The sequence below is a fragment of the Protobothrops mucrosquamatus genome, unplaced genomic scaffold, assembly GCF_001527695.2.
Source record: "Protobothrops mucrosquamatus isolate PMUCROS unplaced genomic scaffold, P.Mucros_1.0 scaffold_213, whole genome shotgun sequence".
NCBI classification, from domain to species: domain Eukaryota; kingdom Metazoa; phylum Chordata; class Lepidosauria; order Squamata; family Viperidae; genus Protobothrops; species Protobothrops mucrosquamatus.
The window spans coordinates 641381-664862 of NW_015386289.1; the positions used below are offsets into that span (position 1 = coordinate 641381).

At 39.6% G+C, this 23482-nt stretch overlaps 1 protein-coding gene across 1 annotated transcript; it reads left to right on the forward strand.

Annotated features, from left to right (window-relative positions):
- The first annotated feature begins 10872 nt into the window (after nucleotides 1–10872).
- Nucleotides 10873–14258, forward strand: THBD (thrombomodulin). The gene has a single exon (XM_015827115.1). It carries the CDS (start codon nucleotides 10873–10875, stop codon nucleotides 12547–12549), a length of 1677 nt encoding a protein of 558 aa, XP_015682601.1. The 3' UTR covers nucleotides 12550–14258.
- The last annotated feature ends 9224 nt before the right edge of the window (nucleotides 14259–23482 follow it).

Here is a 23482-nt window from a genome sequence, read left to right on the forward strand (position 1 = left end):
TGCTAAGTGGGCCCTTGACGGAAATGCATCAGATTCTAGGTGGAGACATCCCTTGGCAACAGAGCAGAGACTTGAGATCTCATCAATTTAAACTGCACTGCTTCTAATGCATATGTGTCCTTATAAGCCCAACACTGTGCACCATACGTAGCCCTTGAGGTTTTAAAAGTTTACCTGCTGCAGGAAGAGAGTTGTTGCCCCCATAGGCTATGTGTCTAATTATTGCATTCCAAGCTATTTGGGCACGTAGGGTGAGGCTTGAAGAATAGTTTCCGGGAAAAGATTGTCAGTTTTCCAAACGCGGGGGTGGTTAATGTGTCACCTTGGTTTTTATGTGGTTGATTTCCAGCATTTTGGATTGATAATGAAATGCAGGTGTCGTAGAGCCAAAGAATAGCAACACTGTCAGCATATAGAAAAATGGAAATTGGTTTACTGAACAGGAGAGGGAATGAAATTCAGTTCTAGTAAGGGCCTGAATAATATCATTGCCAGAATTTTTTTTTTTTAAAAAAATATTCATTTGATTCAGAGATCTGAGGATTCAGTCTTAGTCAGCGTTATTGGCTCTCTGTCAGCATAACTGGATTTCTTACTATGCTATCTCTGCCCCAAGGGGCCAAGGGGTTTTCTTCAAGACCTCCCCATCTAGGTAAGGCTGCGTAGAAAAAGCCTTCCTGAAGCTTTTCCTTCCTAGGTAACCTATAGTAAACTCCCACAATGCTATCACATATTTTTTTCTCACTCCTGTTAATCTTATCCAGATGTTTTCAACAGTATTTCAACATTCAGGGACACGAAGTTCTTCACAGACATATAGAGCTTCTTTACAGAGAAAACTATTCTGCCTCTGTTTTTCCTAAGATTGTTTCTTTAAACTTGTGTTGCTCCCTTCCCCCCCCCTTCCCTCATCTTCTTCAGGCTGTTCATTGGCCAGATCAAGGTGAGCAGCTCTTTAGTGGTGAGAGATTACACTTAATATATTGTAGAAGCATGGGAGCAGACCTATAAAAGCGAGTAAAGTTACATTACGCATGAGTTCTGAGGGACGTTAGAAATACAGCACAGCAACATCATATTATCAACATCTAGGCAACGTTCCCATTTGCAAAGAAGGAGCTTCTGTTCAGGCTATTGAAATTTTGTCCTGCACATTCATTACTTAAAGTGTTCAACAGTATTGAACCTTCCTGTATGTTATCTTTTCTCATATGTGTCTACAATCCTTTTTTGACTAATTGTTCCAAATTTCCCTGCCAAATGAAATGACATAGCTATATGCTAGAACAAGCTTTTTTTTTTTGCAGTTTTCTTGGCTTTTAGCCTTTTAACACTTTTAACTAACTTTAGTGATTCAGTTTAAAACATCACGTTCTCAATTGTTTCACACTAGTTACTATGATATATGTATTTTACTATTAGATTGGTAAGTCACCCATACAACATTCAATAAAATGTCTTTAACATAGGTGAAGTCCTTCTTATTCTGAATTTTAACTAACCTTCAGCTGTGTGTACGTTGTGGTCTACATTTTCTTTTGTTGATTTTATTTGTTGTTCTTTTGTTGTATTTGCAGCTGTTAGTCACCTTGAAGCTTCAGCAATAAAGATATACTTCCTAAAACCAATGGAACAGATAACATTATAAACAATCCATTAGTAAAAAGTACATGCCTTGTCTGCAATAAGTCCAGGGTTCAATGCCTAGGATCTTCAGATAGGTTTTCCAAGTACTGGGATTGATAAAAACATTCCTGCTGAAAATCCTGATGAGTGGCGGTATAGCTGCAGACATTGTTAGGCAATCTTGATGAGTGGTGGTGTAGTAGCAGACAGTGTTAGGCAAGTCTAACCACACCTATCTGATGTCCACCAGATGTGTTTAACTAAGATCTCATCAGACTGAGCCAGCCAATATACTAGCAGGCTGACAATAATGGGTTTTAAGCCATTACATCTGGAGCAAATGGGCTGAAAGATCTGGCCTGAAATATTGAAGTTGATTCAACATAATCCAATCTCATATGATTTACAATTTCTTTCAACTATGCATCGATTGCACATTGTGAAATTCAGAACAGGAAAAAAACATCCCATCCAGGAATCAGAAATTTGGATTTGCCTCATAAAATTACAGTTCCTGAGATGGCATTTGCCAGCAACGTCATCCATATGATTAGTAACCTAGAATTGTACAAAAAAAAAATCCTTAAGAAATGTCTAATGTATCCCAGTAAATCCTCTTTTCTGGTTTACAGTTTGTTTCTGCTCAAGTATCAGGTATTAAAGCGTAACACACCTAGCTATGTATTGAATTATTGTTCTGGCAATTTATTATATATCCTTTTCATGAGTTAATTATGTGTACCGGTATGTCTTACAGAAGGTTATAACAGAAACAAGGTACTTGGGAGTCAACATCTGGCAATCAGCTGCTCACTACTAATGTCTGTTTTACACAGTGTCAGAACACGAATTTAGACATACTTAATTTCCATATAATGCCACTATGAAATGATGAAAAATTTAAAAGTATTTTCCCCTGGAATAACACTAATGAAAAGGTTTCCGGGAGATCACATGTACAGACATCAAGGAACCCAACACTGTATTTTGCAATCATCAGATTTATGATACTTCTCACTGAGTCTATGGATGCAAATGCGCTAAGTATTTCAAGACAAAATTCTGGTGAGTTCCATGTAAACAATTTGCAAGTTCAAGAACATCCATTTTTTATTGTAATGAGCAAAATGCTATACAAGTAATCCTCGACTTTCAGCCGTTCATTTAGTGACCATTTGAAGTTACAAGGGCACTGAAAAAAGTGGCTTATGACCGTTTTTCACGCTTACGACCACTGCAGCATCCCCGTAGTCATATGATCAAAATTCAAATGCTTGGCAACTGGTTCGTAGTTATAACGGTTGCAGTGTGATCACATTTTGTGACTTTCTGACAAGCAAACTCAACAGGGAAGCCAGATTCACTTAACAATCGTGTTATCAACTTAATAACTGCAATGATTCAACAGCTGTGGCAAGAAAGATCATAAAATGGGGAAAAACCCATTTAACAACTGACTCACTTGGCAACAGAAATGTTGAGCTCAGTTGTGGTCATAAGTCAAGGACTACCTGAACTCATCATCCTATTCTAATCTCTTCCCAATCGGGTTACAGTACCTCACCCACCTCAGTTGCTCCCCCAAAAGCTAAAGCTCTCTTGGCTTTTGTATGGGAGATCTCCCCATGACACACTGGAGTGTAGACTGGGAAGTTGGAAAAGGAGGAGAAGGAAAGGGAAAATCACTTCTATATTTTGATCAAGGAAACTATTTGGTTGGCTCTGGGAAGTTGAGCTTTTTATAACATGGTTATAAAAGTGCAGTTAAATATAATTTTTTTTAGTCTCATCCTTCAAAATTTAATGCATTTAATCATGCCCATTGCCTCTTGAGATAAATCTAGGTAGCCAAATATAATACATGTAGCTTAATACAATACATATTATCGCAAAAGGAAATTGCGGCATATTCCACAGTTTGTTCCGAAGTTCCTCCATGAAAAGATATAGAAAGGAGAATATAGAAAGACAATAACCAGATGGGGAACCCTGTTGTCCCCAGTGTTTTACGCGTTATACAGGAGTCCAGATAGATTTCTAGACCAAGAACAAAACATATATTAAAAAAGAAATTGCAATTTCGTATTTTACATTTTAATCATCAAGACACCATTATGTACGTACTAAAAAGGTACTTGCCTCTGCTATCCTAATACTAAAAACTATAGTTGTATGGGGTGATGTCTGAGCTCAGGGGAATGGAAGCAGATGTTTACTTATCTGATACAGGATGGATGGCTCCAACCCACTTGCTCTTACCCTACTTTCTGTATTTAAACAGTGTTATAGTACTTTGCCTGTTTAAATAAGAACTTTTGAATCTTGTTTACCTAAAATGCTTCAGCGGGGAGGACAGAAGAGGGAGTGTTGAATTCAAAGTTTGACAGATTTATCCTCAGAATATTCATACTGTCAAATGTTTATGGACATTCTCAGTCAGCCAGGCCATGATTGTCCCAAAGGTGCTTTTTCAAAAGGCAACTGAACCTTCTTTGTTTTTCCTTGAAGACATTTCGTGTCTCTTCCAAGAGGTTTCTTCAGTACAGACTGATTGGTGGAGAATGGAAGGATTTATATTCCTTGTAGCTGTCTGGTTGTTAGCACTCTTTCTGAGAGTCGTTGAGACCACTTGGAGGTTTATCTGTGCCCTCTGGGTCACCTGAATAGTGCAAATGGATGTGGAACCTTCTGGGGAATTGCTGAAAGGACTGTGTTGTAAACAGGAGATAGGTGGTGTCGTATCCCTCCCCCTCCGTTGAGAGAGGGCTGTTCAATCTTAACACAGATGGCCTCTTTGACCCCTCTTTCAACCCAGCAGTCCTCTCTGTCCAGAATGTGGACTTTGCCCTCTTCAAACTTGGACAGAGAGGAATCCTTCCATGCTTCACCATTCAATCAGAACTGAAGCAGCTTCTTGGAAAAGAAGCGAAACATCTTCAAGGAAAAACAAACTCCAGTTGCCTTTTGAAAAAGCACCTTTGGGATGCATACTGTCAGCATATATTGGTCTGTGACTGTAATAAATTCATAAAATATTTGATTTGATTTGATATTGTCAGCAATATCATATTGGGGACAGTTTGAAAATTTCAGGTAAAGCTTTTTGGAAGGAATCAATGGGTTAAAAGTGTTATTAATATTTCAGACTGTACTCTCAATCAAACTTTTATCAAGTTGTTGAAAACCGCAGGCAATTAAAAACATTTTTCAATTACAAAGTCCACATGCGTTAAAAAAGTAAAGATTTCCCCTGCCAATTGTGTCCAATTCTCACAGCCGAAGAGTTGTTCAAAGATGCTTTCATGGTCATATGGCCATCATGAATATACACTAAGGCGCACAGAACACTATTACCTTCTCATCAAAGTGGTACCTATTTATCTACTTGCATTTACATGTTTTCAAACTGGTAGTTGGGGCAAATAATGGAAGCTCACTGCATCATGCGGCACTTGATCTTGAACTCCCGACTTTCTGGTCGACAAACTCAGTATCTTAACTGCTCGGCCATCATCCCCCCCCCCCGTCACATGCATTAGCGGCATCTAAAACTTCTGAATTACAATCAGCACTAAAATTGTTTGGGTGATTCCAAATATTTTTATAAACAATTAAAGAGAAATACTATGATGAATATTGTTATTTACAACTTTGTAAATTTTATTTTATTTTATTTTGATAAAATAATGGTAAGCTTGTTAATATATTATAAATATATTATAATAATATAATATCATATAAATTATGTACCAAAATTTTGGAATTTATAGATATGAAGAATAATATATCTACTGAGCATATGGCCAATCCAGGCTTACAACCTAAGACTGACATTATTGGTTCCCACCTCATACACACTCTCTCCATCAATATAATTAAAAAACTGGTCAATATTATTCCACTTATTCTAGATTTAATGCTCTATTTAAAAACTGGATTGCTATTTTATATCCCCCACCTCTTTCTTCCTTTATACCAAAAAAGTATTTTTAAAGAGAAAAAACAGTAAGAAAATCAAAGTGATCCTTGCACTTCTTTCCCAACATTTTGGAAAGATGTAGAAATTTTGGGAGAAAAACACTTGCTTTTACCATTTGGTCTTCCGCATCATCTCTCAGTGTCTCATTCTTAACAGTTGAATTAAACTGTTTTGCAAGATATTATAGCCAGCTGATTAACTTAAAACCTGAGTTTTTTTAAAGGGAAGATAAGGAAGTTAATCTTTCCACGCTTAGCCTCCAACAGTTGGTTTCATCAGACTTGGGAAGGGCCATCGTAATCCCCTTCTCTTGGTGCAAACGTTATTAACCTATATGAATATTCCTCATGACAGGAATTCCTCCTCATTGTCACTGATAGCTTCATCATGTCCTGAGTGAAAACAATAAGATTACGTACTTAATAAAATAAGACTTTAAAGGAGTGTAAAGCTCTGCCACCAATTTCTAACCTCCAAGGTTCCACTATGTCATCTACATCTTATATCCTCACAGTGTATCTCTTCTGCTATGCCAGTGAGCACATGAATAGTGGAGAATAGCTTTGGAGAATAGCTTGACTCCCTCTTCTCAAGGGCTGCCACAAAGAAGAGGGAGTCAAGCTATTCTCCAAAGCACCTGAAGGCAGGACAAGAAGCAACGGGTGGAAACTAACCAAAGAGAGAAGCAACCTAGAACTAAGGAGAAACTTCCTGACAGTTAGAACAATTAACCAGTGGAACAACCTGCCTCCAGAAGCGGTGAATGCTCCAACACTGGAAGTTTTTGAGAAGAAACTGGACAGCCATTTGTCCGAAATGGTATAGGGTTTCCTGCCTGAGCAGGGGGTTGGACTAGATGACCTCCAAGGTCCCTTCCAACTTTATCATTATTATTATTATTAATACACAAGTATCTGGGGGAGTTTACTTTTCAGCCCTTTATCTCTACCCAACCTTCTTCTGGCAGGTCCTGTCTGTCTCATTTCAGAAGGCAATGGTGGGACTAGGGTTATGGTTAGAAACCAGGAGCAATCAATTCTCTCTGAGAGACTTCCCAAGGATTGTTTAGTTCTTTTCTAAAGATGTCTTCCTTCTACTCAATCTAGGGAAAACAAAAAGCTTAAAAATACAAAACTTATTAAAACCTTTGCCAATACTGAAACAAAAGGGGTAGTTGTGTAGTATTGCAAGTGGTTTTAATGGAGAAATTCCTAATGAAAGAAACAAAGAAATCTCTTGCTACAAAACATTCACTGCAAAAAAAGAAATAAAGGGGAAAAAACAGGTAGGCAACAATCAGACACAAACATAATTCCAAACAAAATCAACAAGCCTAGCTAAACTAGACATTTCTTATGTGCTTGAATAAGTAACTTCAAACTAAGATGCTGGGTTTCATGCAACACTGTAAGGCTAAAGCCAGATAAATCATGATACTTAGCAAAAGTGAGTTGCAAAAGGATATTCAGTAGTTTATCCAGTAGTCAAATTGGAATCTTTCCACTAGAAGCCCAACAAAATATCTTATCACGCATTATCTCTTGGAGCGTATCTTTTTTCTTCTGAAAGTAGCTCCCTTACCAGCCTGAACTGGAAATGCTGTTTAAAAAAGACCTCAGGTGAGGCACTGTCATCCATTTCATTTTAGAGCAAGGGTCTTCAAACTTGGCCCTTTTATGACTCGTGGATTTCAGCTCCCAGAATTCTTCAGCCAGCATGCCTGGAGTTGAAGTCCGCAAGTCATAAAACCTGTTTTAGAGCAATGTCTCAATGTCTTATTGTTCTGATCGGATGGCAGTTCCTTAGTTTGTCGTTGGCTGCTAATTATCTAGTTTAGCAGAAGCCTTAAACTTTTCACTTCTTGCAATGCTTGCAGCTGTTCTATCACTCCAACTATCTCACCTTGGAGGAGGGGGTTTCCCAATCTTTGAAATTCATCTGCAACATCATCCCTTTTTCTTGCCAAATATATTTAAAGTGACGCAGGAAGTCTTCATCAGTAGCTATCACTTCAGTCATGGGGAAAGCACTATATAATCACTGGATATATCATGTCTTGAACAATAAGAGCACACTCCCCTGCTATTGCATAAAAGGGGACAGAGGGCAAATGTAATAGAGTTTGAATTCTTTCTCTGCTGATGCTGCAAAAGGCCTGACAATCAAAAGCATGTTTTTGCCTCAGAGGGGCCTGCAAATGCATGCGGTCTAATTCTACAGCCAACAGTTCATGTCCGCCAAAGCCGCCCATGACTTCAACTGGATTCCCCTAAATGCAATTTCATCATTCAGACCGTCTCCTAACACGTATCCACTCTACGTTCAGAAAGGAAATTTATTTTACTACCTTTTTATGTACTAATACCAAACACAAGTATTGTACCAGTATATAACCACAGCAAACACATAGTATTCAGCTGAAAAGCATGACTTGCTTCTAAGAATCGTATTACATGCAATGCTAATTGTGTTCCTTGAAATCAGGTTCTTTTCTACTAAGAAGGGCGGGAGGAGACATATTAATAGAGGAATTTCTATAATTGGGGCTGGAAGTTCAGTCATTAAGTGAAGTGGTTGCTATGTGAAACTGTGTGCATATGATCTTACTTCAGCTTTCCTTTGCTTTGCAGAAATAGGAAGGTCCTAAATGTGGGCATTAGTCACAAACTTACATTTCATCACTATTGTAGCTGCGAAAGGTCACTGTATGACCAGAGTGGGGAACTATGGCCCTTTTATGACCTGTGGACTTCAATGACCTTTTTTGCTATAGTCATTAAATCACCACAGTTGTTAAGTGAATCACACAGTTGTTAAGGAATTCGGACATAAATATGTACCAGTTGCTAAGCATCCAAACTTTGATCACGTGGCTATGGGGGATGCTGTGACACTCATAGTGCAAGGACCAGTCACTTTTTCCAATGCTGTCACAATTTCAAACAATGATCAAATGAATGATCGTAAGTCGAGGCTACCTGTAGATAGATAATAGGCAGACATTGCTCCTTCAGGTCAGCACTGACTTCGGGAAACTACCCTGGACATGTCCATGTGGGGAGGTGGGGGGGAAGGATTTGCAAGATTTCTGAACTTACAACCATTTATTTAAGGCCAAAGTTAAAATGGCATTGAAAAAAAGTGACTTATGATTGAGCCTCACAGTAATGACTGTTGCGGCATCCTCGCAGTCATGTGGTCAAAATTCCAGTGCTTGGAACCAGCATGTATTTATAATAGTTGCCAAGTTCTGATCAAGGGGTCATCATATGCATTCTTCCCAGCTAATTGGGGGGGGGGAGGCTGGATTCACTTAATGACCACGTGATTCACTTAACAACTGCAGTGGTTTGCTTAACAACGTGGCAAAAAAGGTCATAAAATTGGTCCCAACTTACTTATCAACCACCTTGCTTAGCAAATGAAATTTTGGTCTCAACTGTGGTTGTAACTAGAGGAGTAGCTGGTAGCTTCCCCTCGCTTTTTCCTAAGGCAGAGTGAGAGCAACAGGTCCAAGATCACCCAGATGGCTTTTGGTGCCTCAGGCAGAAATACAACTCAGGATCTCCCAGTTTCTAGCCTGGTCATATATCAAACGGACTCTCCTTCATTAATAGTAATAATTTTGGATAAAAGATTTCTCCGAAACATACAGCACATATTCCCAGTTCCATTTCAACTATATGTGAACTACTAGTACAATCTAGGAAAAAAGTTAAAGCTATTTTTTTTATTAACCAGGAAGGGCTGGGGACTGATGAGTTTTTTGCATAGGATCATCCCATTTATTGACATGCTCATTAGCTCGTGAAAGCACATTCTTTCCGTTAATTCTCTCTTTCAGAAGACAAAAGGCAACACTGCTAATGGCCAAGACCGGAGAGCTAATCCAGAGGACTCCAAAACATTTTGATAAATTGTCCACAATGTAATTGCCAATTCATGCAAGAGGAAAGAAAGGAAGCACATTTAAGACTTGCAAGTTTCTGTTACTATGATCAATCTTTGTAAAAATAGCTTTAGGCCCACGTGAAGTCTTCTTGGTCAGGTCTGCCTCCCAGGGTTGACAACAGTCTTGCAAGTCTGAATGTGCTTTCCCTCATCTCTCATCTCTCTTTTATATTTAAGTAAGTTATAGGGTACCTATCTGAAAGCTTATTTCCTTATTATTTGGACTTAAGCAATGTTTATCTGTTTGTTGCCTTGGGAACAGATCTTCCCTTTCTCTACCAAAATCAACCTCTTTACCCTCTACAGTTGAGATGATCCCTCAATAAACACGGAGTATCAAATACATAAGCAAAATCTACTTAAATTTCAGCCATAACATTTTGGGAACTGTTCTCACTGGTGTGTTCAAGCAACAGTTTAATAATAATGATCAGAATAGAGCTGGAAGGGACCTTGGAGGTCTTCCAGTCCAAACCCCTGTAGAATAAATTTGAATGCAGAATAAACAGAGGGTTTTTTGCCAGTTCCTTTGTCGCCACTGCAAGATTTTCCAGGATTTATAGTACTGTTAAGACCAAGGCGCCTACAATGCTTTATGGGCATGTATCTTTCAGCTACCGGCTTTTCCATTTTGAACACCAAAGTTTATTGGACATCTTCCACTCCTCCACATCTAAAAACCCTCAGAAAACTTTCCTTTCTTTTGGAAGCAGCAGCAACCACAGAGAACATGCCAGAACTGAGCAAATGCCTCACCCAGGGAAGCATCTCCACACCACCAGGACATTTAAAGGGCAGAGGTTGCAAACTGGTGCCAGGTTTGTGGAAGACAAAAAGTCCATGCAGTTACTCGCAATTAGTGGCCAGATGCTGGTTTAGAAATGGAGAGCCAACTAAAGAGCAAAAAGAAAACTAGCTAACTTTGCGGACGCTATCTAGAGTTTGGCTGCTCGCAGCAGCCACTTCTCAGGACTGAGAAGGATCGGGTGGAAGCCTCAATTTCCTGCGCCAATAGTCGAGGAAATGAGGGCGGGACCGGCTGGCTTCCCTTCTCAGCTCTCGCATCCAGCTGTGTGTGTGTGTGTGTGCGTGTGTGTGTGAGAGAGAGAGAGAGAGAGAAACTCTGACTCTGCGCCAGTGGGAGATCTCCTGCTGGGCGGGCGGTGCTTCCCTTATTTCTCCCGGTTTTCTCCCCTCCTCCCCTCGCTTCCCCTCGCATGGAAGGCGCTATAAATGCCGCGACCGCCTGAACGGGAAGCCACGACGGGGGCACCCAAGTTGCACTCGAAGAGGCTTCACCGCAACCGCCCGCTAACATGTGGTTTCTCCTAGTGGCGGTGGGCAGCCTGAGAGCGGGGCTGGCGTCGCCCTCGCCGTCTCCAGCGCCGATCCCCTTAGGCGCGCAGTGCCTGGGCTCCGCCTGCTTCGGCTTATTCGGGATTTCCAGGAGTTTCGCCGAGGCGGGCGACGTGTGCGAGGCGGGCGGCGGGCACCTCATGACGGTCCGCTCCACGGTGGCGGCGGAGGCCATAGCGCTGCTGCTGCCGCGCGACGGCCCCGGTAGCGCGTGGCTAGGCTTGCGCCTACCCGCCCACCGTTGCGTCGAGCCGGCGAAACGCCTGCAGGGATTTCAGTGGGTGACCGGCGACGAGCGGACGGACTTCGAGGCTTGGGAGAGGAACGGGTCCGGCGTAAAAGTGCCCACCTGCGGCCCCACGTGCGTGGTGGTGACTAGCCAACTAAGGTGGCGGGAGCGCGCCTGCGACGCCTCCGCCGAAGCCGTCCTCTGCGAGTACAACTATCCGAACGGGACCTGCGGGCCCCTGCCGGCCGCCTTCGCGGTCACTTACCTCACGCCCTTCGGCGCCCGAGAGAGCGATCTGGCGGCCTCTCCTCCGGGCACTACGGTGGAGGTGCCGGGTCTGGGGGCCGTCCTGGAGTGCCGCGCGCAGGGCAGCAACGGGTCTTTCGAGTGGGGTTCGGCCGCGCCCGGCGCCTGGGATTGCCAGTTGCAAAATGGGGGCTGTGACGATCGGTGTCATTTGGACGGGCAAGGGAGACCCCACTGCGCCTGCCTGGAAGGCAAGACGTTGCTGGAGGACCAGCGGAGCTGCTGGTCGCCGTGTGCCGCATTAGGATGCCAGCAGTATTGTGAGCCTCAGGGTGACTCTGGAGTCTGTATGTGCTTTGAGGGTTATGAGCTGGATTCCGACGGCAAGAGCTGCTTGGACGTTGATGACTGCCAGGCCACACCAGGGCTTTGTGAACAGGAGTGCATTAACACCCAGGGCGCGTTTGAGTGTCGCTGCTGGCAAGGCTACGATCTGGTGAAGGGCAAATGCCTCCCAGAGAAATGGCCGTGCTTTGATTTAACGTGTGAACACGACTGCAACCTTGTTGGCAGAGAGTACAAATGCACATGTTTTGAGGGATATATTCCTGACTCCAAAAATCCTCATAAGTGTCTCCGAGTCTGTAACCAAACTGAATGCGTTGCACAGTGTGACCCACACAATGTAGACGAATGCTATTGCCCAGAACACTTTATCTTGGAAGTGAAATTGGATGGTATGAGAGTATGCACAGACATCAATGAGTGCGAGTCTGGACTCTGTGGTTCCCTGAAGTGCATAAATGTTCCTGGCAGTTACAAATGCATCTGTCCCAATGGACTTATTCAAGAAGCGGACAGCTGTGGTGAGCAGCCATCAGAAGAACCAGAGGAGTTTTCAGGTGAAACTGAAGCTTACCCCACAACATCTGTACCTCCTTCTTTTGCCCCACCAAAGGATGGCAGCAGCCGAGGGACATTGGTTGCCATCATTGTTAGTGTCACCTTTACTGTTGTGATGTTGGTAGTTATTATCTGCTACCTGGTGAAGAAACGCTTTGCTGCACAAAGCATATCTGACTACAAATCTCAGCAGTCTGAAAGTGGTGTGGCACTGCAGCATGTTAGTCCAACGTGTGCCTCTTCCGGACAGAAGATGTAGGAAACATTCATTTTGCAAGAAGAAAAGAGTAAATTTAAAAACTTCAAGGAAGTGTTTATGAATTTGGGGGCGGGGGAGTCCTGTGCAGATGCTGTTTGATTCATAACTGCCTGCATGAACTCTGCAGTAATATTTTCCTTTCATTTCCTGAGAGTTAATTGTCATGCCGTGAGAGCAATGTTAGTATTTGACACTGACTTATAATGTGAATCCCACGTGGGCAGAGAAATGGAGTTTGGGCTGCATTTATGTAGGATTTCAGTTCTACCACTTCTTTTCTCCAAATGCAACATGGTTAGTCTACTATTTGTTGCACCAGACACGATCCTGCCTGTGTTGAAGATCAGGATCAAATGAAATGGGAAGGATATTAAACTCCTATAAGTATTTTGTCTGGAAACTTCTACTGTTAAAATACATACTTCTTATTCACAGCTTTCACCTTGTTAACATTACTGGGCAACAATTCTGTGTATCATTCTTGACATACCCTCTGTATATGTTGGGAGTTAGCTATCAGCTCTTGCCAAATTATCCATTTAATTTGCATCACACTACAATGCAGTCCCATTCTCCCCCTCTCCCTTTTTTGTTACAGATTGGGAGAATTTACCTTTATATTAGACCTTTGGTTTGTAATACAAACTTTGTGTATTGTCAAAGTAGTTTACAGTACTTGCTGTTATAAGCACAACTACTTTATTGCAATGTTGTTACTTTTTTCTTTGTGCGTCCGTGTGAAATTTCCTTTATCTTCATCTCATTTTCAGATTGTTCTATTTGACGGTGGATTTCTTTAATTGAAAAACATGTGACACACCGGTTTGCACTTTGGACACTTTTGTTTAACTGGATTAAATTCCTTTCTTTCATGTTTTGCTTTGTTTCTAATACAAAATGTCTACCAGTTTTAGTGGAAGCTCTATCATGCCTTTCAGATTTTCAGTACTGTATTGGAAAGAGTTGGAGAATAACATTTTAATGCCTTCATTTGAGATTCTTTTTTATTTTTATTTAAGACAATAAACATGATAAAAAGGACTTTAAACATTGTAAAGTGAATTGTATTTAATCAGCTGTAAAGCAAAATCCAGCTAAATGTGAGTCCTCTGCACTGATTTCAAGTGCAAAGCGTAACCAAAGGCTAAATGTAATACCTGGTGAGTTTTATCATAACTGGATTCTTTCAGAATGGTGATTTCACCATTGCGATATCTTATTGGGAGTTTGCAAAAAATGTTACAGGCATTTGTTGAATACTATAGCCACGACTTCCGAAAGGATTTTTATAAATTCCAGTGTCACTCAACAATATAAAACTTATTACTGTGTCACCAGCAGAGAAACAACTGGATGAAAATATAAGGGGCTAGTGAGGAAATTATCAGTGTTGCTGTTAATTGGTTAATATGGTTCCAATGTGGTATTTTTGACACTTTAAAATGTGGCTGTTTTAATAAATGGGAGTGAATGAGATACTTTGTAAGTGAATGTTTTATGTATGTACGTATTTATAGAAAATATGCTATAAAGTTATTTTTCCATCTTATGTACATAAAAACTATCTATAAAATTTGCAGCATGATCTCTTTCACATACTAAATACATGTTGTGTTTCAAGCATCTCCTTATTTTGTCTGGATTTCCAGATTTTATGGTAGATTTCTTGAACATCAAGGATAAATTTGCAAGTATTAAATAAAGCTATATTAGCTTCATGCCTGTCCTTCATTCAAGTAATATTAAACTTATTTGAAAAAATACAATTTACACATGTATTATGAAACTGTTTCTGTTAAAATTAAATAAACACAAGGTTGCCCAAGAGGACAGAATTATCAACAAAAATAAGTTAGAACTAAAATTAAATAGTGGATTAGTTTTAATCAGTTCGGTAATGAAGGTCATTTTTGGCTAGATCCTTGTGAAGTGAGTTCATATTAAGTTTTTTGTTGTTTCAAGAAATGGAAGTATATTAAGTATATTATCAGGAAATTATTACAGTGACATTCTGATCATAAATTGTGAAATACATTTTATAAATAATGCATAACATTATTTGTAACAGCTGACGTAGTATAACAGGTATGGATTTTAAAAAATGTAAACAATGAAGAAACTATGGACATTAGCGTTTAAATGACTACAGTTATTACATAGCAAAGTCATAGCTATAAAAAATATAATTTAGAACTTAGGTACAGTATTCCAAAATAATTTAAGAACGGACAAGATAATTATAGAATTAATAATAGATTGGTAAACCTAAAATGGTAATTGTTACTTTATAACAGAAATTTGATTAGCCACTAATTTAACTAAAGCTACATAACACTAACATTCGAAGCCTTTGCATGCTCTTTGGCTTAAATGCCACCTTCAACAGCTATAGTTTATATTAGAGCTGATGATCCCGAAAGGTTAATATAATTATGAGGGTGTATTATAGTATTATGTGTGCTTATGGAATTATACTTAATTTACTTTTGTTTTTCAAACTTTTCTAAATGGATATGTGAACCTTTGTTTCTTAAACTGTAAATCTATGTAACCAAAAAGGCATATCCCTTAGAAGTTGATAGTAATAAATATTAAATTAAATATTAAAAAATAAAAAATAAATATTAAATATCTGTTAATAGAGGCCACCCATTAATGAATTACAAACGTTAACCCCTGGGCATGAACCTATCTTTCATTATGTACAAATTATTCTTAAATCATTTGAATTTACCATGACCTAAGCTTTCTGTGTTCCAATAATTATGAATGAGATGGGCCAGAGATAATTATAATTACATTCATTTCTTGCTCCTTTCCCCTTCTAAGGGGGAGAATCTGCCAGGGCAGAGAAGCAGGCTGTACAAGACTCTTATATTAAGGCCTGCAAATCTGGTGCTGATTTCAGAACATGCTGGGAAGGAGGGATCTGTTTCTGGATGGCCCTGAGATGAACACAAATCTGGAACAAATTGGAACAAAAATGAAGACAACCCAGAAAATCATAATGTATAGTGAGGGTGAAGAATGTGTAGGAAATAAGCATACAGAGTCTATTTTTTTAAAAAAAAAAATCATGCCAATGACACATTTAAATACTCTGAACCCATTGTACCAAATTCAGTAAGTTTTACTCTCAAGTAAATAAGCCAACACCGCAGCATTAGGCTTGCTTCAAATGCAGATATGGCGAAGGAGTATACCTTTTGTACAAATAATGCTCGACTTACAACTGTAATGGAGCCTGCCCATTTTGGTCATGACATGATTGTCGTAAAACTGATCTATTTTATGACCTTTTTGTGGTGGTCATTAAGCAAATGCTGTGGTTGGAAAGCAACGACCACAGGCATTCAAGCGAACACCATGGTCATTAAGAGAACCACTTGTTCACTGCCAGCCATTTTGCCAAAAACTGGAAGTAAATGCTGGTTTTTGATGATAAAAAAAACCCACATCATAAAATGCAGTTACATGCCTACAGCCATGAACGCAGGCAGATTGCTGAGAGCCTAAAATGTGATCATGTGACCACGTGTGTGGGGGGGGGGAAGACCCAGCCATTGAAATTTCAGAACCAGATCATAAGTAATCCCAAGGAAATCTTTTGTAACTTTTAATTGTAGCTAAGCGATTGGTCATAAGTTGAGGACTCTGAAAACTATCATCATTATAATGCAGGTTAACAGGTACGGGTTTTAAAAATAATAACTGAAGAAACTGTACAGAATTTTAAATATTTAAATATTTGAATTTACTGCACAGCAAATAGAATAATATAATGTGTAACTTTGGAAATTTAAAAAATACTGAAGTTTATTAGTTGTTGACTAAGAAACCAACCATAGTTCTTAGCAAAAGAAGTCTATATGACAACAAGAACCACCACTGCTTATATTAAAGAACTTTTTTTTTCTGGACAGACTATACCTTAAGCAGAGTAGAAGGTCATATAGATATTCATTTGAGATTAGTAATAAAAACTTCTGTATTTCCATTCAGAAAGATTGCCACATTTTTATTATTACAAAATGTTGTTTCATATTTGATTATCTTTCTATTTTATTGCCATATTATTTATCCTAAATCAGATACTATCAAAAGTATTTCCTTTGATATAATCAAAATATTTGGATTTATTCTCATGTATTCTACCTATTTTTATAATAGGGTTGTGTTTTATATTTGTGCTTTTTCTAGAGCAAATTTATCCGATTAACCAACTGTAATAGTTACAGTGGTTCTTAATTTATCTGAATCCATAACAGGAGAATGTATTAAGGATAATTTCCTCTTATGCACTTTCTCCTTCAAATCCTTCCTTGATGTGCCTTTTGAACATGCCCATGTGTGTAAGTGTGTGGGCATGCCCATGTGTATGAAAGGTGTATCAATAAAGATTAAAAAAAAATCCAATTCAGTAATATATAAGTCAGTTTTAAAATTAATGACATGCAATGGTTTAATGGTCCATTCAAAGATATCCTATATCAAGGGTAGTTTAGTACTCACTTTTTTCACACAAAGAAAAAAATATTCCATTAAAAAAATCTTACATGGAAAAGGACTTTAACAGTGACTTTAATACGGTATGTGAGCTCAAAGTTATAGAAGGCACATTTAAATTACTGCTATCTGAAGTTAGACAGTTTTCTATCCAATTTCATGCCAATTAGAAAAAGGCCTGAAATTATTGGTTTGAAGAGCACACACACTGTATGTAGTAAGCAACTTTATATGAAAAGTTATTATGGTTTTATGAGCTTTGCCAACTTGGAGAACTCATTAAATCTTATTAACCACAGTTTCCACTTCTGCTAAATTTTTCACTTTAATAAAAGTCAGTTATGTTTTTTCAAATTAAACAGTCTTTTTTGTATGTGTTTTTTCCTTCCACTGTTCTCAGATTTTTATCTTTAGGGAGGGACCCTTGATTCAGTTCAACCTCTGAGCATCTAAGGCCATCACTTTAATTTTGTGGGGACTACCAGTGTCTGCATTTTATTTAAACTTCATTGAACAATCAATTACTCTTCCATAAACACTTTAAATTTAAATATCAAATTTCTGTATTGCCCATCACACTTGTGCGACCCTGGGCAGGATCATAGGAATTCTTTTCCCCAAAAACTCTCACATTTGAGATTCTCAGTAAATTCTGTTTTGCTTACTAAGTATCCAGGATACAGTCCCCTAGATTGATTCCAAGCTGGCTTTATAAATATACTACTGTTTATTAATTAAGGGTCAACAGACTTGGGCTGCAATCATTGCAAAGATTGACTGATGGCAGTAAAGAGAATTTTCTGTATGTATTTTCTGCCACCTAATTATTTGTGGATTCAGTTTGAAGAAAGAGCACAGCATTGACAAGAACTATGGAAGGTGCCTGCTTTACAAGCTAGAGAGTCCTCAAAAAATGAAACTGCAAAGATTTTTGTAGATATTAAGGCCTCTAGGTCAGTGGTTCTCAACCTTTTTAATGCCGCAACCCCCAACCGGTCGTAAGTCGAGGACTAAACCGGTCGTAAGTCGAGGACTAAACCGGCCGTAAGTCGAGGACTAAACCGGTCGTAAGTCGAGGACTACCCAACCGGTCGTAAGTCGAGGACTTTCCCTGCCCAGGAGCGCCGCGCATGCGTGGTTCTGCCCCCTGCGCAGGCCGAGGCGTAGCTGGCAAGCGGCAGAGACGGAGCAGGCCGACCACCAGCTGGCCCAGCCCAAGGGAGGTAAGGCACCCGCCGGAAAAGGGGAAAAAAATGGCGGACAGCCTTGCTTGGCGACCCCCGTGAAATGGTCGATCGACCCCAAATGGGGTCGCGACCCATAGGTTGAGAACCGCTGCCACCACTAGAAGTTCCAAGGTTTCTGATTTGTTGGCCAAGTTGAGGGAGCTAGGCAACTGCTTCCAGTGAACCTGGGGTTATTTCTATTGTTAGGTCAAATGGACCTTCCAGGAGGAAAGCAGAGTTGAAGATGTCTATTATAAAGGAGAATGGAAGGTTGAGGCTTCTCTAGGCTGCTGCTCCCTTGTCAAGGCTGTTCTTGGGCTGTACTGTGAACTGGTTAGAATGTTTCTCTACTTTGGTTTAGATGCAGAGAGGATCAGTTTGGATCTGATGAGATTAGGCAAAGTGTTGAACTGGGTTTGACTTTGGCCATATCCAAAAAATGAGGGTGGGGGGGAAGGTGCAACCTGCGTTTTGTTTGTTAGGTTTGCAGTATTTTCTCCACTTAATATTTAATTAGAACCCTTGAATAATATTGAAAATGAAAGAGCAGCAAAATAAAAATAAAATCACTAAAAATGAGAAAAAGCATTTTACAGAACATAAACAAACAGTAAGTCCCAAACCAGTATCTTCATCTTACGTAGCCATGACAATGACCTGAGTTATGTTGCTTACAAAATGAAAATTCAAAATGTTTATACAAGCTCTAACTTTTTTCAAATGCAGTTTCCTGTTTAGTCATTCCTATGTTTAGCTATTCAATCTATGTACCTTTTTCTTTTTGGCAGCCATTGTTAAAATAATTGTTTTTCTTTGCAACTCTAGCAATTTTTGGCTGTAAAAAGGAAACCATGGAGTGATTAAGAGCAATTTAGGGAGGCCAGAGAAGGTGAATGGTTAAAAAAAAATGATAAAAGCCTCCAATGAGGAGATTAGGGATTGGGTCAAGTTGGTGGCAAATACATCCTAGAGAGAACAGAGGTTGCCACCCATCCTGAAAGAACAAATTGTGCACTCTTTTTGTCAACTGGCCATTGCTCAGCTCAGATATTCTGGATAATTGTTGCTTAATATTTACCCTCGCTTTCTTGGAAAACTTGTTGAGAAAGCAGTGGGGCACCAGCTGTAGAGAGGAAACAGTTGATCTGGACCCATATTCATCTCATAGCTGTGTATGATATGGAGATAATAGTATTTCATTTATGGACATCCTATGGCAAGACTGAGATAGGGAATGTGACACTCCTGGAGTTAATTGATATCACAGTAGCCTTCAACTGAATATAGCACCTTCTGAACTACCTCCACTGATTGGGCAAAGGGGGCCACTATTCTGCAGTGATTCTTCTCCTTAAAGGACAATTCTGCTCAGTAATGATGAAGGGAGAGATCAGTCCCAGGTTCCTTAGTTGTGAAATGGCACAAAGCTTGATGGTCTCCCAACTAATCATTCCCAGGTGATGCCACTGAGATGCTCTCCAGATGTCTGGAGGCTATTAGGTTTTGGGTGGTGAGGAACAAAATTTGGTTTTATCCCAGTGAGACGGAATGGCTTTAAGTTGGAAACCTCTGATTCCAGAGAAATTTCGTGTTTGGTTCTAGATAGAGTTGTGTTTCCTGTGATACAACTTGGAATCATTCTGGATTAATAGTTCCATCTGATACTTTGAGTATGACCCATTCTGAAATGGGAGGTCACAGTCACTCAAACCTAAGTCATCTCTTGATCCGACTACTGCAGTGTGGTCTAAAAGGAGATATCCTGAAGATCACTTGGAAGTTACAACTGGTCTAGAATGCGGTGACTTTAGTAATCACGGGGACTCCTCAATTCACCCACAGAACCCTAGTGCTTCAAGAGCTGCATTACCAGCTGGGTGCAATTCAAGATGCTCATTGATAACATTAAAGGGTAGTTTATCTGGCTCAGGACCTGGATATCTGCAGGCCCACATTTACCCATTCAACAGGAACTACAGTAGTAGTGTGGGCTCCCTCCACGTTCCTTCATTAAGTGGATATCATATCCAGGGACTACAAACTGAGTTTTTTCAATCATGATCCCTTTCTGTAGAATAGCATTCTGTCAAATAGCCCGTTCTCTCTTCATCTTTAGAAAGTTAATTGGAATAATGACGTTTTATTAGATCGGGCGGGTCTGAAAAGCTATCATCTTATTCTCTTTGGGAGTTGAAGACCTCTTCATTTCTGGTTGCTAATGCTATGTAAAGCTTATGTAATACTATTTGTTTTCCTTGTTTTGTACTGTTTAAATCCAGTTTACAGAGGAAGCGATATATGCCAATCACAGTGCTTTGTGATGGGAGCAGCTTATAAGCCAAATAAATAATTACCCATTTTAATAATATATGCAAATTTTATTGGATAAAAATCAAGACCATCACACTAGCAAGCAGACCAGTGCTAAAGTAGAAAGTAATGTTTAGATAAAGTGACTGGAAAAAAAACCAGAAAAGTACATGTGTATCTTTCTGGTCACTATAATGTATTCAGTCTTGATAACAGTAAAGGTAAAGGTTTCTCTTGCCCTGTCCAACTCTAGGGGGCAGTGCTCATCTCCCTTTCTTAGCCGAGGGAGCCAGCATTGTCCAAAGACACTTCCATGATCATTGGCCAGCATGACTATATGCCAAAGGTGCACAGAACACTGTTACTTTCCCACCAAAGTGGTACCTATTTATCTACTCGCATTTGCATGCTTTTGAACTGCTGGGTGGACAGGAGTTGGAGCAAGAATGAAGCTCTTCCTGTCATGAGGCACTTGGGTCTCGAACTGCCAACCTTTCAGTCAAGAAACTCAGCATCTTAATCGCTAGGCCACCACACCCTCTATACCAGACATGTCAAACTCGCGACATCACATGACGTCGCACAACATATCGGGAGAGTTTTGCCATTGCCGGCAATGGGGTGGGTGCGGCTTCCGCATGACGCGTCCGGCCCGCAGGCCGGCAGTTTGACACCCCTGCTCTATACAATCATGAGATCCTTCCAATTCTCTTGTAGTTTTTTTTGTAATTATATCCATTATATCCATCCTTTATATAATTATATCAGATAATATCCATTATATCCATCCTTATCCAACATGATATGAAAGTCATTGCTGGTCATGAAATGTATGTATTTGCAAGTTAATTTTGGAATACACACCCCCACCAAATAAATAATAATAAATCTTTTGGGCTATTTACAGCTCTCCATTTATGTCTATTTGCAAAAATACTTGGAACACCAGACTTTTTTAAATAGAGAAATTATGTGGTTGAAGAGTGTGTATCAAGAAATGGAGTTAATGGTTATAAGAAGCTTTTCCATCAACTGAATTTTGCATTGGTACTGCCCAAGCTTTCACCTGAGTGCAGGTTCATTGTACCTTAAAATTCTGCCCTCCCCCCCCATGGAGTGAGTTTTAGGAGCTATAGTTGGGGATGGGATCCAAGATCCAAGTCTCTCTGGCATCTCAGGTTGGAGAAAAAGGTGGTTCATTGATGGGATGTGTGGATTTAGTGTTTCTCATTGGTCCTTCCTGTTCTGGGTCTGGATTGCTCTTGAACTTCAACATATTAATAGAATAGAATAGAATAGAATAGAATAGAATAGAATAGAATAGAATAGAATAGAATAGAAGGGACCATGGAGGTCTTCTAGTCCAGCCCCCTGCTCAAGCAGGAGAACCTATGCCATCTCAGACAAGTGACTATCTAGCATCTTTTTAAAAATCTCCAGTGATGAAGTGCCCACGATTTCTGGGGGCAAGCTATTCCACTGGTTAGTTGTCCTCACTGTCAGGAAGTTTCTCCTTAATTCCAGGTTGCTTCTCTCTTTGATCAGTTTCCAACCATTGTTTCTTGTCCTGCCCTCTGGTGCTTTAGTGAATAAAGTGACCCCCTCTTCTTTGTGGCAGCCCCTCAAATACTGGAATACTGCTATCATGTCTCCCCTATTTCTTCTTTTCTTTAGACTAGTCAAACCCAAGTCCTGCAGCCGTTCTTTGTATGTTTTAGTCTCCAGGCCTTTGATCATCTTAGTTGCTCTTCTCTGAATTTTTTCCAAACTCTCAACATCATTTTTGTGATATTTTGTGTAGTATAATCCCTATTTGTACTACTAGCTTTTTTATAAATGTCCATATATGTAACAAATGTGACACATATGTACTAATTATTTATTTATTGTATGAGATAACCTCTTTAGGCTGCATCTGTAATAGTTACATTTTCAATGTAAAATAAACTGCCCAAGATGGTTAATCACCAAAACATGTGACTTGTCCTATCATTTTGAACATGCTGTTCAAGAGCTAAAGACTACACATAATTCCTTATCGTTGAAATCTAGAGCTGGATCATAATATCTGCCATGCCATAATTTTAGACTGATTCATCTGCCAACTTATTCAGAAAACTGATAATTATTTGAACTTTTTGATGTACAGAATATTCTTATTGTATCAGGTTAATCTTTTTAAGCAAGGGAGGTTTATTTTCACAGATCACTATGTTCTTGTGAACTATGTTTAGCCCTTGTAATGGAATAACCTCAGCACTGTAGCCAACATGGGAGTAACCAATAAATGTGGCAGAATGGAAGAGACAATTAATACATGTTTCCCTCAAATAAAATAGAAGGGGAGCTGCAAATAATCCACAGTACTTCTGCATGTTTCCTGTTAATGTCATTGATCTTGAATGAGTAAGCATTCCTGTGAATGCTATCTTATCTTAGTTAGCAGAAGGTGAGACATCACTGGTATTTTCAGCTCCATATTGGTGTCTTTTCAGCCTTTTTCTATTTGCAGACATGTCCTTCTTGGAATTATCTACTTTCCTGGTCCCTTTGCCCAAAGAACTCGTTCCCCACCCCATCTCATTTTTCTTTTTTCCTTTTTTAATTGTGTTTTTCCTGCCATAGTAAGTCAGTCCTGCAGAAATATTTAGGAGGTGAACTCAGTAAAGAATGGGAGGAAAACCTTTTTTCTGAGCAAGTTTCTCCTGATGTGATCACTCAACCCTGCAGAAATACTTAAGGGTGGAATTCTGTGAAGAATGGAAAGGAGGAAACGTTTCCTTTTACATGTTTTAGAAGGAGAATTTGTCTGATGGGAGGTTTGGTTAATTCTTGAGTTAATCTCAAAAGTGATGATCTCAAGAGACAATAAAAATGGTGACATTGTCATG

Coding starts and splice junctions, on each gene's coding strand:
- THBD (XM_015827115.1), top strand. CDS start 10,873: ATGTGGTTTCTCCTAGTGGCGGTGGGCAGCCTGAGAGCGGGGCTGGCG.